The sequence below is a fragment of the Danio rerio genome, chromosome 6, assembly GCF_049306965.1.
Source record: "Danio rerio strain Tuebingen ecotype United States chromosome 6, GRCz12tu, whole genome shotgun sequence".
Taxonomy (NCBI): Eukaryota; Metazoa; Chordata; class Actinopteri; order Cypriniformes; family Danionidae; genus Danio; species Danio rerio.
In genome coordinates this window covers 582,501-600,036 of record NC_133181.1, presented here as the reverse complement: position 1 = coordinate 600,036, position 17,536 = coordinate 582,501, and the positions used below count along the sequence as shown (strand labels likewise).

Sequence of the window (17,536 nt, the reverse complement as noted above, 5' to 3'; positions counted from 1 at the left end):
TAGATTCCTATTGTTGCACATTTCTGCTGTGTGATTGGCTCTTAGATCAAAATAGAGTAAAACTGTCAGAGCTTATTGTTTTTGACGTATTATTGCGATTCAATATAATATTGTTCATCAGCCCAGCCCTAATTCAATCACTGTATTTATTTGGAATTTATATAATGTTTGCAGATAAAAAAACATTTCTCACTCAAAATTGTTGTCCTTCTTCTAGTCCAAATATCGACATTTCAGAGAAAAATCAAGACTATTTCACTTACGCCACTGGTAGATCATTAGCTGGTTTTAAGGGAAAAACTCCTAATTTCTTCTGATGGTGAAAACTAAAGAATATTTTTACTTTTTATTTATATTTTACTCTTTGTTTTTAGAATTTTTCGATGTTTGAAATAGAAACGAGACAAAGAAAGAAAGGCATATTTTTACATTGTGACCTGGATACCGTTAGACTCCCTAACAATAGCACTATTCAAACTGCTATTTCTGCAAAACTCATTCATATTGCAATATTTATCACAGGAAAATAAAATATGGCATTATCAGATTTTTCCAATATCATGCAGCCCTAAAGCACTGTACTTTTTTTTTTTAAATTGCATTTACACAAATACACTGCAAAAAATGTTTTTCTTGAATTTTTATTTGTCTTGTTTTCTAGTCCAAATATGTAAAGTCTTAAAATCAAGAAGCATTTTATAGACAAGCAAAACTTGTTTTAAGAAATAATGTGTCAAAATGAAGAGAGTTTCTCCTTAAAACAAGCACACTAATCTGAGAAAGGGGTAAGAAAAATAATCTGGTTTTTAGTTTTAGGATAAGATTTTGCTTCCCCCATTGTCAGATTATTGTAACAAGACTATATTTTGTGTGTGTCTAAAAATGCTTCTTGATTTAAGAGTTTTTAGATATTCGGACTAGAAACAAGACAAAAACTGTTGCAGTGTAGCCATTCTTCACACCCAGTTATCCTTCACACTGCTTCTGATTGTCAATAAACACTTTCTTACATCAAAATCAGCTGAAATAGAAAGACAGACACACATCATCTTCTCAGGATGAAAATAAATGAACTGACAGAGGAAATGAGAAAAGTCTGCTGAGAAATCAATAATTCTTCACAATATAAAATGCCCATTAGAGAGCAATAGCATTAGGGGTCGCCACAGCAGAATGAACCATCAACTATTCCAGCATATGTTTTACACAGCAGATACCCTTCCAGCTGCAACCCAGTACTGGAAAACACCCATAAACACTCATTCTCTTACACCCTCATACACTAGTGCCAGTGTAGTTGATCAGTTCTCCTATAGCACATGTGTTTGGACTGTGGGGGAAACCGGAGCACCCGGAGGAAACCCACACTAACACGAGGATAACATGCAAACTCTACACAGGAATGCCAACTGACCCAGCTGAGACTCAAACCAGTGACCTTCTTGCTGTAAAACAACAGTCCCAACCACTGAGCTGCCATGTCACCCCACACTCCGTGAGTGAGTTTTTGTCTTCTCGTCTAAATACCTCAAAATTCTTCAAAGAAGCATTTCCAAATAAATAAAAGTGTTTGGTTTTCAAAAATATTGCATCACATTAGGAGAGTTGGATATAACTAATATACCTGTAGATATAGCTAAAATATCAGCCAATGGGGTAAACAAAATTATATTGTGTTTGCTTTGAAATTACATTATTTCACTTAATTTAACCCATTATACTGCAGTTTTAGCTTGGTTAAGCCATTACAGTGTACTAAAAGGGCTGCTGAATGCTTGATTCTAATTGGCTGATGATCATATCAAGTTGTGCTGATATTTTCAGGTAAACACACAGCTAAAGTGAACTCCTAAAAGTATATAACTCCTAGAAGTCCATTATTCTACAAATATTGAAGATTTTTGTACGAGTTTGTCTGATGTTCATCTGCTGCCCTCTAGCGACACACACGCACACACACAGACAGGTATCTAAAGGGGCAGCTAAATACGGAAATCAACTAATCGTAATGCTAAACCCCTTTATATGATTATTTAAACAAGAATTGGACCTTTACCTAAATACAATTTCAAGGTTTAGTATTAAGAAAGCAGTTAAATCTTTAATTGTGTGCTTTGTTTAATATTCTGGGTAATTTTCTATTCGTTTTCCTCTCCTTTCCTTCTTTATATACCCTTGTTAGATTATTTTAAATGTAATTCATATTTCCATCATTGTCAACAAACAACAAAAGTAATCTCTGAGTGGTTTGTACTTTATTTCTATCCGTTCAAATGTAATTGTTGTGTTGTTATTGCAATTAAATATACAAAGAAATAAAATTGCAAGGCTTCCAACTTTTTAAGTTCACAAGATTGTTATATTATTAAACAAATATGCCAAATAAGCATCTTCGCTAATTCTAAATTCTTTCTCTGACTAAAGTTACACATATTAATCAATAAACTGAAATAAACAATCAAATGAAATATTGTCTTCACTTTGTGTGGAATATTTTCATTTTAAACGGGCACATGAATAAGAGCGCATGCGTGTATATTAGTCTATATGCAAATGAGTGGTTAATGACTTTTTGAATATTCAACAGCCAATCAAGTATTCAAACTCAAAACAAGCGGAATTTGACGCAGATGTTGTGCAGCAGCATATTAAACACAAACTCCACTATTTCAACACACGGTGAGATATCGCATTCAGTTTGTGTATAATACTTTACTTTTAAACGGGCACATGAATAAGAATGAACGTGTGTAGGCAAATGAGTACCTAAATGCTTCTTTTAAGTAAAGGCAATCAAGTAAATAATTCATAATTCAAAACTTGCAAAGTTTGATGTAGTTGTCATAGTAAACATCACAGAATAGTGCTATTGGTAATTGGCATTTCTTTAAGAATAGAGCTGTCAAACATTAATTTCACATTGCTGACACGTCTGATTAGCATACTGTTAGCAGTAAAGCTCCGCCTATTATAATTTCATTGGTCGCTCAGGATCTTTATTATGATTTCTGTCACAAGTGATAAATAAAACATTTAACTAACAGCAAACACAGAAGCAGGAATAGCAGAAATATTGGATGGGAATAATTCAGCGTTCATTATAGTACCTCAGACTTTGTGTTTGCTTTGTCTGTGTGTGTTTTCAGCTTGTTTTGTTTACTGATTCGAGGCCTGAGAGTGTAAAGCGTCTTACCGGAGTCTGCTGTCCTCTGATCAATCGCATCTTCTTTCTGTCCGATTTTGATGAGTTTTAATCCAATTAATCGAGATTTAATCGACATCCGTTAGTTTCAATCGGCCGTTTGAGCTCCAGCTGATTTCAAATTCAAATATCCCGCCTGAGCTCTCAAATCTCGTGATCGGTCACGTGACTTCATTAGTTTGTTGTTTATTTAATAGCATTGAAGTAATCTAAACAAAACAGACAAAAATATAGTTTAAACCGTACAGAGATTACCTTTTACAATAACGGAAATATTAAATGTTTTAAATAGCATAAGAAAGGTATAGAAATGGAGTTGACTCAACAGTTATTTGATTTTTAAAAAGTATTGACGCCTCTTTGTTTCTGTCTAGAGCGAGTATTTTATAGCTGTTGTGTTTTAAATTAATATTTGTTTTAATATACTTTATTTTGCTCATGTTTAGATAGTATTAGTACACAGACTGATATGCATAAGTCAAGATTTCGAAATGCTATTGTTCACATCATTGCGTAACTATTTTAAGCACAACCAATATTGAAATATTACCAAATATTCTGATTATCCGCCTTATTAAGGTGAAATAGAAGTTCAAAAGCTGAATGAAGGGTAACGTTTCTTCATACAAATATTTATTAAAATTAAATAACAATGCTGCAATAAAACACGGTGGCCCAGTGCTTAGCACAAGAAGGTCTCTGGTTTGAGTCTCGGCTGGGTCAGTTGGTGTTTCTGTGTGGAGTTTGCATGTTCTCCCCGTGTTGGCGTGGGTTTCCTCCGGGTGCTCCGGTTTCGCTCACAATCCAAACACATGCGCTATAGGGCAACTGATCAACTACACTGGCCCTAGTGTATGAGTGTGTGAGAGAATGAGTGTGTATGGGTGTTTCCCAGTACTGGGTTGCAGCTGGAAGGGCATTCGCTAAGTAAAACATATGCTGGAATAGTTGTCAGTTCATTCCGCTGTGGCGACCCCTGATGGATAAAGGAAATAAGCCTGAAGGAAATTGTATAAATGCATGAATGTTGCAATAGTGTTAGCGTGAGTCTGCATGAGTTATCATGAGCTATCAGAATTTAAACATTGTGTAATTCAATCGTGCAATGAAACCTTTTTATTTTTATCTACAGCTTTAGTACAGCAGCATCCAAAAGTCTTGCAGAAATGTTATGGTAGCTTAATGTGGGTTGTTTTAAGAACAAGAGATCATCCTAAACACACTTTATATTTTAGATAAGGCTGCAGACTAACATATTTTACATAAACTATGCTTAAATATAGTTTACAAGTTAACATAGTTAAATAAATTAAAATAACACCGTGAAAAAGTTTATGAACCCTTGGTCTAAATATTCTATGTGGTTTCTTGATGATTTATGACCATTATTTTACTTTGTGATTTTACTTTTACATGTTGAACAGTTAAAATGTTGCCGTTCTTCACAAAAACCCTTGTGTTAAGTTGATTCTGCAGTTTTCCAGCATCTTCTGCAGATTTTGAATCTCTCCAGTATCATAGATCCATGTTTTCACACAGAGCACAACTGAGGGACTCAAACACAGTCATTAATAAAGGTTCAGACACTCACTGATGCTGCGGAAGCAAACAGCAGGCATTAAGAGACGGGGATGAAAACGTCTTTATTTTGTTGAAATATTCTATTTTCCTTGACCTTCAAAAGCAACAGAAGACAATGTAGTATATAATTTCATGTTTCCCAGATTACACATAAAAGACAATTTATCTTGCGGCTCGAATGCAAAACTTTTCACCCCCCAGCTCTTAAAGGAGCAGTTCACCCAAAATGAATTAACATGAAAGTGGTGCGAAATAAGTGAAGCCAATACCAGAAGTGCAAATGTACTCCACAAGCTTATCTAAATAAAGTGTTCACACGCACAGGAAATGTGTGTGTGTGTGTGTGTGTGTGTGTGAGAGACCACAGTTTAAACTGAAGATGTAATGATATGTTTAACAGAAAACACACACACACACACACACACACACACACACACACACCCTGACGTTAAGCAACTTTAACACATTGAACATAAGAAATGCAGCTGCAAAATACACTCGTGTGTTCCTCTTTTTGGTGTAAATGAGTGTCAGTAATGCAATTGAAATCTAACAGAAGCTCCTGGAGCATCTGAAGACGTCCTCGCCTGTAAACTCTGTCAATCGTGCTGGAATTAATGTTGGGTTGTTTGTAAAAGCGCAGTCAGGTTTGACTGTAAGAGGTATTAGACTCATACACTTCAAATAAATGACATATTAATACAGCAGTCTACTTTTAGATCTGTGCGTGTGTGTGTGTGTGTGTGATTTTATTTGTGTTATTGTGTGTGTGTGTGTATCTTTGTGTTATTGTGTGCAGGTTAATACGTGTGTGGAGGTATGTGTGTGTGTGCGCATTACTGTGTGTTTGTTTGTGCGTATGTTATTGTGTATCTGTGTGTGTGGTATTGTGTTTGTTATTGTAAGTGAGTGTGTGTATGTGTGGTAATGTGTTTGTTATTGTATGTGAGAGTGTGTGTGTGTGTGGGATTTTATTTGTGTTATTGTGTGTGTGTGTGTGTGTGTGTGTGTGTGTGTGTGTGTGTGTGTGTGTGTGTGTGTATCTTTGTGTTATTGTGTGCAGGTTAATACGTGTGTGGAGGTATGTGTGTGTGCGCATTACTGTGCGTTTGTGCGTATGTTATTGTGTATCTGTGTGTGTGGTATTGTGTTTGTTATTGTGAGTGTGTGTATGTGTGGTAATGTTTTTGTTATTGTATGTGAGTGTGTGTGTGTGTGTGTGTGTGTGTGTGTGTATGTGTGTGTTTGTTATTGTGTATGTGTGTGTTTGTATGTGTATGTTATTGTGTGTTTGTTTTTGTGTGTGTGCGCGTGCATGTGTGCATTTTCGTGTGTTATTGTGTGTGGGTTACTGTATGTGTCTGAAAGTATGTGCACACACACACACACACACACATTAACAAACACACAATAAAAAATACATTAACAAGCACACAAGCACACACAATAACAAACACACACATTAACAAACACACAAGCAGACATACAAAAACACACAATAACCAAAGCCATAACTACATACACACCCACTAACAAACACGCAATAACATAGACAAATACAAACATACAATAACACACATACACGCATGTGAGTGTGTATGTGATATTGTTTTCCTTACATTGTGAGTACCAAATGTCCCCACAAGTATAGCAATACCAGTAAATTCTGGCCTTATGGGGACATGTGTGGCCTCTATAAGGAAAAGAGCTGATAAATCCGTCAGAATGGAGGAGTGTGAAGATGTGAAGTGCAGAGTGTGTGCTGTGAGGGCTGAGTTGAGGAGTGGGCTGGGGAATATACAGTATATACAGAAAAAACATCATTGTGTCCATCGGAAAGTCCCCATAAAGATAGCTGTATAGGTGTGTGTGTGTGTGTGGAGGGGGAGGGGAAGCTGTTTTACATTTTCTATTTCCCCTTTTCTGCAGTCATGCAAGAGTGCGTCGTCTTTAATGTGAGATAAGCTCGACTTGTGCTCTTCCTCAATAAGTTATGAAGTAATTCTTGATTTGTCAGCTCAAAGCCACTCTTCAGACCGGAGACGGACCTTCAGTTCATGAGCTGTAAGTACCATTATACTCAATTCTGATCAAACTCAGAGCGAAAAAGAGAAACTAATATGAAAACTGGAGTCTGGATTATAGGAGTGTGATAACGTGTTTCTGCTGATTATGAACACAGATCTATGGTGAGATTAGGAGGTTCAATCTGGTTTATAATGTTTTATATGACGCTCTCCCAGCCAACAGGAAACTCCAACTCTGAATATTCTATCAATGTTTTCTTAACGTTACAAACAAATGTTCTTACATTATGGTGTTTCAGTGCTCAAAACATTAGCACACAGTGATAGTTATGTCTTTAAATGTGTGACATTTAAACAGAACATTCCCTTAATATATGCATAATGATGACTTGAACTTCCAGAGAGCATTCACAAATATTTTCATCATTTAAAGGTGTAGTTCACACACAAAAATCCAACTTTCCTCATCACTGACTCACTCAAGTGGTTATAAGTTCTTTCTTCTGTTGATCACAAGGTGTATTAAAAGTTTTAAAACACATGTTAGGGGACTTTCTTAACATTTAAACATATAATGTTGGCAAAATAAAGATAAAAGTCACTTGAGTGTGAGGGAATGTCGAGGAAATGTTGATTTTTGGTGAACTGGCCCATTATGGGTATATTTCACATTAGAGCTGTGATGCTGCGTGTCATTCAGTGTAACGGCAGTAAACAGACGGTTCTGAGAGCAGCTTTGCGGAGCGTTTGCAGATGTGCAGAAACGGAAGCAGGTGTGCAGATCGTGCATTCAGATGGAGCAAATGCCGTATACTGTACAAACCTCAAACATCCACAATCAGGTCACTGCAGCCGTATTACTGGCAGATCAGCCTCCATTACTGCTCCAACACATCCCCGGCTTGATTCAGAACAGCCGCTTCATCTAACTTTACTGATTCTGATTCAACTTCTCTGACCAAACAGAGTCCTGCATCTGAAAACTAACATCAGTGTGTTCCTACATGAAAAAATACTGTAGAAGTATAGTAAATCAGCTCAGTGTTTTTAAACCATAGTAAAGTACTTGAATTAATCTGTTGTGGTGACTCTACAGTTGCTATGGTAACAAAACAACTATGTTAATCTGTTGTGGTTATTCTACAGTTGCTATGGTAACAACAACAACAACGTTAATTAATCTGTTGTGATGATTCTTCAGTTGCTATGGTAATGCAACAACTATAATAATTAATCTGCAGTTGTTATTCTACAGTTGCTATGGTAATACAACAACAATATTAATTAATCTGTTGTGGTGATTCTATAGTTGCTATGGTAACCACAACAACAACGTTAATTAATCTGTTGTGGTGATTCTATAGTTGCTATGGTAACGCAACAACTACATTATTTGATCTGTTGTAATTCTACAGTTGCTATGACAACACAACTATAATAATTGATCTGTTGTGATAATTCTATAATTTCTATGGTAACCCAACTATAATTAATCTAAGTGATTCTATAGTTGCTATGGTAACACAACAACTACCCTAATTAATCTGTTGGGGTGATGCTATAGTTACTATGGTAACACGACAACTACGTTAATTGATCTGTTATGATTCTACAGTTGCTATGGTAACACAACACCTATAGTAATATAGATAAATGACCCAATCCTGTAGTTTTTTATATGTAATACTACAATATACCACATTTCCTGAAGTAAAAACTAAATTATACTGCGGTATTTATCAGGTCACTCTAGTTCACATCACAGTATGCTGGTGCCTTCATTAAGAAAGAGTTGTAAATACTATACAGTATACAGTGTTTACTCTAAATTGCTATAGTACAATTTTCAGAAAGTATGGGAAATATGTACACAAAATACGTTTAATAGAACTTTTTTAATACTATTTTAGTGTGATTTTTTCTTCACGCCAAACTCAGTTTGTGGAGACTGCCCTGATGTTTTCTGCAATTAATATATATCTTACAAAAACAGCTATACTTTAAGTTTATTTCATTAAGTGCAAAACTGATGATTCTGGCATCATTTAATCATCCTTCATTGCTTCCAAACCTGTTTAAATTTCCATCATGTGTTAAAAAAAAGAAGTTAACAAGGAGAGAACATGCAAACTCTACACAGGAACGCCAACTGGACCAGCCAGTTCTTGAACCAGCAACCTTCTTGCTGTGAGGCAACAGTGCCAACCACTGAGCCACCGTGTGGAATTCTAACATTGTTCAAGATATCCTACTTTGCATTCAAAAGACAAAAAGAAACTCATGAAAGAGTAAATGATGAAAATATTTACATTTTTGGTGAACTATTCCTTTCAGTAATGTTGAAGTACTTTACATGTAAGGTCATCTACTGTATGTAGTAGTACAGTAGGCTACTTGAACACTGCTTGGTACTAATTGGCCCACTTTTTTAGTAAATTAAATGATGTGTATTATTAAGTGTAACATTTAGTGCACAAGAATGTCCACAATTACTTAATTAAAATGTACTGCAAGTGATAATGAGTTTACCAGTGTCTACTAGTGTAATGCATGTATAAATAATTCAACTGCACTCTTTAAGATTGTTCCTGAGAACACTGAGAGCTCTTCAGAAGTAGACTGAGAGTATATTTTCTTATTTTCACTGCACTAACAGCACATTTGAATAAACATCTCTTTCATAAGGGGAACAGAAACTCCTGCAGTTAGACACAAACAATGCACGCCTGTACTTTCTAATAGAGAAAGAGAGTGTACTATAGAACATATTATACACGACTAAGACTGTAATTTTTATTTGGTGGCCTAAAATGTTTGCATTGCACTGTATATATATATATATATATATATATATATATATATATATATATATATATATATATATATATATATATATATATATATATATATATATATATATAAATGACTGATCTAACAGACTAAATGTTCATGAACTGGAGTCAAAATTAATGTGAAAACTGTCTTAAGTCTAAATTATAATGTTTTCAGCAGTCAATCAATGCATGCAAAATTGAATTCATGCATGTAACAGCTGTTAAACCTGATTAGTTTGAATTAAAAGCACTTTTAAAATCACATCATTGAGAATATGAGGTTCTAAACACTTTCTAAAGCACACTTTATACCTGTAAACACAATGCAATGTGAAAACCTGTGGCTTAAATGACTTTGAATCTTAATTCTGAGTAATTTGACACTGTGCTTACACTTTAAAGTTGTATAATTTCACCAGTTATCAAACTAATCTGAATTAAGTAAAAGTATGTGGTTAAAGACAGACTTTAATGAAAGTAAGAAGTGCAGGATTAATGGAGTTCTTATCTTCACAAAAGGAAGAAGTGATATTAGTGCGGTGTCAGTCTGTGGTCTTCGTACATTCTACTGGAGTTAAAGCCGAGACTGCAAGAGTTTGTGTTGTCGACATGTAGAGAAACGCTGTTTTCTGCTGCCAAAGCAAATCCACATTGAGTTCAGATATGATGACGGACATTTGGTTTCTGATATGCACTGTAAGCTATGGACCAATCAGAGCTGAGCTGGACCATCAGGCCAATCAAAGCAGAGTAAAGCCATGTGTCCAATCACAACAGACTGAGTGATCAGACTGATGAAAGCAGAGTAAAGCCATCTGACCAATCAGAGTAGAGCTTAGTAGTCTGACTAATCAATGTAGAGTAAAGCCATCTGACCAATCAGAGCAGAGCTGGGAAATCTGACTAATCAGAGTAGAGCTAGACAATCTGAGTACATCGATCAGACCAATCAGAGAAGATCTGGGCAATCTAACTAATCAAAGCAGAGTAAAGTCATAAGACCAGTCAGAGCAGATCTGGGGAATCTGACCAATCAGAGCAAATCTGGGCAATCTGACCAATCAGAGCAGTGTAGAGCCATAAGACAAATAAAAGCATTTCTGGGCAATCGGAGCAGAATAGAGCCTTCTGACCAATCAGATCTGGCCCATCCAACCAAACAGTAAAGCTATCTGACCAATCACAACAGAATAAGTCATTAGACCAATGAGAGCAGAGTAGAGCCATATGACCAATCAGAACAAATGTTTGACCAATCAGAGCAGATCTGGGTAATCTGACTAATCAGAGCAGAGCTGGGTAATCTAAGTACAGCCATCAGCCCAATCAGAGCAGAGCTGGGAAATCTGACTAATCAGATCTGGGCCATCCAACCAAACAGAAGCGCCGTCTGACAAATCACAACAGAATAAGTCATCAGACCAATGAGAGCAGAGCTAGGCAAATCTGACCGGCTAGATCAACATAGAGCCATCAGAACAACCACAGCAGAGTAGAGCCATCTGACCAATCAGAACAGGCATTTGACAAATCAGAGCAGATCTGGGCAATCTGACCAATCAGCAAATTCGGGTAATCTGACTAATCAGAGCAGAGTTAGGCAATCTGAGTACAGCCATAGGCCCAATCAGAGCAGAGTACAGCCATCCAGCAATCAGAGCAGAGGTAGGCAATTTGACCAATTAGAGCAAAGTAGAGCCATCCAACCAATCAGAGCAGAGTAGAGCCATACCACCAGTCATAACAAACTGGGTCATCTGACCAATGAGAGCAGAGCTGAGCAATCTGCCCAACTGGAGCAGTGCAGACATGAACTGTGGAATTAAAGTGACTATTAGTAAAGTTTCAGTGGGTTAAACAATATATTGTATAATCAATAACATATAGAGGATTAGGATAGCAGAAGACGAACTGACATCATATCACAAGGGTTCTGTAGCGTAATATACAACACCAACCCACACAGTATAGCACTTTATACTAATAAAAATGTCAATAAATGTCACGTTTTAGCATGTTTCAATGGCAAAAGTTGTTGGAGAAAAGAACAGTATTTAAAAAATTTGAAAAGAGTAAATAATAATAATAATAATAATAATAATAACATGATTCACAATGTCGAGTAAATTGTTGATGTATGGATGTATTTTACAGTGCACAGCTCCTCTGGTGTGTAGAGAGAGAGATGCATTATTAACACTGTGTTTTCACTTGATCTGTGATCTTCAGAGTGTTCATTTCCTCCTCTACGCTGCTCTTCACATCTACTCTATGTGTATTTGCACTAGTACAAACTATTAAGTAATTTCTCAGGCCTCGTCTTCTCTTCTCACTCTTCATCATCTCACAGTCACAGAAATATCCACTGATCACAGTACAGTCATGTTGTTCAGCACATGCAAAAGATGTTTAAAATAAACCCCCAGCGGCTGTTGCTGACCGAGTATTTAAATGGAGAGGGTTTGCTGTCTTATTAAGCAAATGCAGTATTGATGACTCTCAGCATCTGCAGTGTTTACATGATGGTACTGCTTCGGGTTAAGGTTCAGGCTCTTTGATGCACTGTAAAAAATGCAGTGAAATAAATGCTTGATGACACTTTAACTTATTTTATAATGTGATAAATGCTTCTCCAGTGAGCTAAACGCCTCTGTTTACTGATGTGTTTCTCATTCTAGTCTCTGTGTGGTCTCCATCATGGAGGCGACAGGGAAATACGACTTCTCAGCTACAGCAGGAGACGAGCTGAGCTTCAGGAAGGGGGATGTTATCAAGGTGACACTTTTACTACACACACACACACACTTATATCTGCACTAACACAACACACACATCCCAGAATTACAGATATCACATTTCACGCATCTTCCTGTTATGCAGAAATGACCTTTATAAGGGGTTTAAACAGTTAATGTGTGGACATCTCCAGCCTCTAGTGCTCAACATGAATTAATATAATCAGACTTGATGCAGAAACACTGTGATTGACATTCTCCCTTTTGTACGTGTCATCAGAGGGGGAAAGCCCCTCCCACTAGTGCCCATCTCTCCATCTCATTAGCATGTCCAGCAGCCCTGAGTGAGAAGCAGCCGTCTGTCCATTAGCCATTAGAGTGTTTGAGGGAAGCGCTGAAGTAAACATGAACTGAACCACCTGAATATTCATCTGTGCTTCACTTTAAACTGTAGAATGGCTTCAGAACATTTGGGAAATAGTAGCCTACATGATTACTGTCTAGTGCCTTATAATAGGCTACGTGCATGGCTTTAATTGGCTTATAAACTGCACAGAATATAGCACACCTGCAAGATCAGATCTAAATTGGTTCTAGCGGGCTGATTCCTGATGCAGCAAAAATATGCGGTATCAAACCGACATCCGATCCAAGTATCGGGATCAGAGCATCCCTAGTTTATATAACTGAAATTAGTAATGATACAGAAAACAGGAGTGTTCTGCTAATATCAGTAGAGTAAACACACACAACAGATGACAATTGGACTCCATTATTTGGCTATAATTGAAGATAAGTGTGTGATTCAGGAGGCAGAGATTGTCAGAAATAGGTTTAGTAGGAGTTTTTAAGTTAATATTAAAGACAAAATGTCCAGAAACAGTTTATTGTTTAGATATCTTGATATGATTTGTGTTATTATTCAGAGCTTCATTAAATGATCGGTTCATTTTAAAAACAAGGGGCTTTATCATACACCCGGCGCAGTGTGGCGCAGTAGTCTTTTGGTAGTTGCAGCTTGGCGCAAGAGTGGTTTAGAGGCGTTGCGCTACGCTGTTTAAATAGCAAATGCATTAGCGCTCATTTGTGCGCCCATAGGCGTTCTGGTCTAAAAAGGAAGGCGTTCTGAGGGGGACCGCTGGCGCGCTGCTATTTTGAGAAACTATAATAGATTTTTCATTAGACCAAAACAAACCCGGTCTAAACTCTAGCGCAGAGTTGCACCTCGCTCACACACTGCTTAATACACACAAGAGAGCAATAGGCAAATATCTTTACATATGAAAACAATTAAATATTAAGGATATATATAGGATATAAGAATAGATATAGGATATAAATATAAAGGATTAAAATATTACAAAACATTTTCTAGCCTACATAAATATGAAAATCACTGCTTTTATGTCTTCTTCATCTCGGGAGGCTTTTTCAGTTCATTCATAACAATTTGCTTTTGTATAATGTTATTATTATTAGCAGTATTATTTATTATATCCATATTTATATTTGTTTTATTAAAAACAAGCTTAGATTTGTCCACCTGCAGGTTTTAGACCATATGGGGCAGCATGTGTTTTAGTATATAACTCAGGTTTTTGATCACACTTGGTCATTATTATTGTTCATTTATTCGTTTGCTGGAAATTAGAACTGAATTTAGAAATAGTTTTGAAATGAATATTTGCGCTTAACAAACAAAATTAATTATTTATAGACTAATAGATGTCTGTGCGTAAAGGTTTCCCTATCCAAGAGCAAAAGTGAAAGTGATCCATTATCTCTCATTCTCACGCAGTAGATGCTCTGTTTAACTGTTTTCTGTTAAAAAGCTGTCAACTGTGAACTGTTTGCTTGTGAAATGCTCATTTTTTCCACTTAGACTTACTTTGCGTCCTGTAAATAGCGAATGCGCTCTTGGCGTGATGCAGCTGACTCTTAAAGGGAATGGGAGATGAGACTCTGACTGGTTTATTCTCAAACACACTTATAACTCATTAAGAAAATAAACTCAACCCTGTTAGACCATGAGCCATGGCGCAAGGCAGATTTCCCGTCCTTAAATTAGCAAAAACGCGTCCTGACACGCCCTGAAAGCGTTTGCGCCCTGCGTGTTGCGCTCTGCGCATGGACCGAGAAGTATCCACAAGCACCCTGGGCTCTATTTTGATGATCCAGGCGCATAAACATTAAGGGCGTGTCCGAATCCACTTTTGCCATTTTAAGGACAGACAAATCCGCTTTGCGCCGCGGCACATGTCCTAACAGGGTTGAGTTTATTCTCTTAATGAGTTATAGGTGTGTTTTGAGAATAAACCAATCAGAGTCTCATCTCCCATTCCCTTTAAGAGCCAGCTGTGTCGTGCCATGGTGCATTTGCTATTCACATGACGACTTTGTAAGTGGACAAACTGAACGCTTCACTAGCGAGAAAACAGTTAAACAGAGCATCTGCAGCACGAGAATAAGAGATGAGCCTCCTCATTATCTACTTTCACTTTCACTCTCGTGCATAGGCAAACGTGTTGTAGACATCCATTAGCCTATAAATAAGTAATTTTGTTTGTTAAGCGCAAAGATTTGTTTCAAAACTATTTCTCAATTCAGTTCTAATCTCTAGCAAACGAATAAATGAACAATAATAATGAAGTGTGCTCAAACAACTGAGCTATTTTCAAAACACATGCTGTGCTCCATATGGTCTAAAACCTGACAGGTGAACAAATCTAAGCTTGTTTTTAATAAAACATATATAAATATGCAGATAATAAATAATACAGCTAAAAATAATAACATTATACCAAAGCAAATTGTTATGAACAAACTGAAAAAGCCCCCCGAGATGAATTATATTTTTGGAGGCTAGAAAATAATAATTTTTATAATATTTTAATCCTTTAATTCTTTTTCGTTTGTAAAGATATTTGTGTATTGCTGAACACCCTGTGTGTATTAAGCAATGTGTAAGTGAGGCACACAAATAACGGACTATAGACCGGCTTTGTTCTGGTCTATTGAACAGTCTATTTCAGTTCCTCAAAATAGCGACGCGCCAGCAATGCGCCTTAACACACCTCCTCTTTTATGCCTACGGGCGCACAAATGAGCAAAAATGCATTTGCTATTTAAACAGCGTGCTGCAACACTTCAAACTACTCTTGCGTAAAGCTGAAACTAGTAAACAACATTTGCGTCGCGCCTTGCGCCTCATTGTGCCGGGTGGATGAAAGGGCCCTGATTCACACTCTATTACTTCAGCTGTTTTGACAACATCATGTATTTGGTCTGAGCTTAATTACCTTGTGCTCTTGTAGATTTTAGGCACCAATGACGACTGGTTCAGAGCTGAAATAAACGGTATGGAAGGATTCGTTCCACGAAATTACATCGTCACCACCTTCCCCAGGTAACGGACACCAGATCTGATGAAAACACCAAAACTAATTTCTGCAGCTCTCTTAATTCATTCATTTTCATTCGGCTTAGTCCCTTATTCATCAGGAGCACCCGGAGGAAACACACCAACACGGGGAGAACATGCAAACTCCACACAGAAATGCCAAATGACCCTGCCTGGACTCAAACCAGCAACCTTCTTGCTGTGAGGCCACAGTGCTAACCACTGAGCCACCGCGCCGCCACTCTTACAACTTTTAATATTTAAAAAACGTCTGTAACTCTTTTAAAACAATTGTAATGGTGTGCAATTTGAGTGTATTTGGATATAATCAATTAGCAAGCACTCAAAGAGTTAATAGTTGTTTCATGTGTTTTAATTAATGATCAAAAATGTATAAATCAGTTAGTGGAAAACCTGTCTGTATATTTGAATACACCTCAAAATGATAAAAGACGCTGCACAGTAAGAGATTAAATAAGAGAGCGACATCTAGTGGACACGAGTGGCATTTGGAAATGAGCACAGGTCAATCGACCGATTGTTTTGGTTATTACATTTTAAATAAACACATTTACTTGTGGATGTTTCCCACTACTGGGTTGAGGCCAGGGCCGGATTAACCAATGGGCCTTATGGGCACAGGCCCAGGGGCCCGTGCGCACTAGGGGCCCCTGCGAGGGGGGAGAAAAAAAGACAATTTCGGAGTGTCTTTTTAGGCTAATTGCAAATAGCGCATTTAGTTGGACTAAGCCATTCAGGGTTTACGCCCATCGATGCCTGATTGATAGAGACAACATGAGTAAAGAGCAGTGAAATAACATAGCCGCAGTGGCGCACCTTGTTAGGCACACGGCTTCATCTTTTGACGCGATTAATCATAACATCGGTTCGAATCCAACATCAGTTGAACTCGTGCTACTTTTTTTACTCCCCATTACATATCAGATTGGAAATATATTTATATTTAACAGGAAAGAAACATTTTTTAAAAATAATGCAAATGTGATATAAAGTCACAAGTGTCTCGTGGGTATTTAATAATGTTTAGCCTTATTATAGGCGCCTGCCGCGCCTCCCTCTCTGCAAAAACTATATTGCTCAGACAACTGTATTTCCTCTGAGCAAAAAAATCGCGATCAAATATTAATATTATTATTATATTTAAATTGCCTTTCTTTCTTTAACTAAACAGAATGCTGTAATTGGTCAAGTGCGGAAACGTCAGTTTTGTAATAACCCGCACTAAACTGAGCAGACTGTAGTGTGTAACGTTATATCTTTCATAGATCAAAAATGAGTGGACAAGTGGATTTAGCAAACGCGAGAGAAAGAGGAGAGGAGGCATCTTTATTGAGGCATTTTCCATACACACCTTCTTTAAACAGACCCGTGATCAGGAGAATGAGAGTACAGAAGAAGACGTTAACTTTAAATGATGAGTAGCTAGCATTAACCAGGCGGAGGAGGCTAATGGCAGCGCAGCGCGGACTGAATTCATCGTGTGAGAGACAGACAGAAAGGGAGAGAGAGGGAGAGAGAGAGAGAAAGGCCCAGAAGAGGAGAGAGAGGGGAGAGAAGAGGTATAGTGTCTGTGATTTCGGATACTTTTAGGTTTATAATCAAGTCTTCATCACGAGAAGAGTAGAGAAAATACAGGGAGAGGAGGAGAGAGACAGTAAATCAGTGTTTGTATTATGAAAGACTCAGATTCATAGAACTCAGATTCATAGAACTGGATTGGAGAAGCATTGTGCGTT

The 17,536-nt window shown here is 37.2% G+C and overlaps 2 protein-coding genes across 2 annotated transcripts in view; one reads left to right on the top strand and one right to left on the bottom strand.

Annotated features, from left to right (window-relative positions):
- The window catches only part of cacna1ib (calcium voltage-gated channel subunit alpha1 Ib), a 100,799-nt gene extending 97,451 nt beyond the window's left edge, over positions 1 to 3,348 (bottom strand). Inside the window, exon 1 of the mRNA XM_068221863.2 lies at positions 3,194 to 3,348. Coding sequence (XP_068077964.2) covers positions 3,194 to 3,281 — 88 coding nt within the window. The 5' untranslated portion in view covers positions 3,282 to 3,348. The remainder of the gene's footprint in view (positions 1 to 3,193) is intronic.
- Positions 3,349 to 6,706: 3,358 nt separating this feature from the next.
- Positions 6,707 to 17,536, top strand: part of grap2b (GRB2 related adaptor protein 2b) — a 14,956-nt gene continuing 4,126 nt past the window's right edge. The window contains exons 1-3 of the mRNA NM_200678.2: positions 6,707 to 6,847; positions 12,323 to 12,419; positions 15,694 to 15,785. Coding sequence (NP_956972.1) covers positions 12,342 to 12,419; positions 15,694 to 15,785 — 170 coding nt within the window. The 5' untranslated portion in view covers positions 6,707 to 6,847; positions 12,323 to 12,341. The remainder of the gene's footprint in view (positions 6,848 to 12,322; positions 12,420 to 15,693; positions 15,786 to 17,536) is intronic.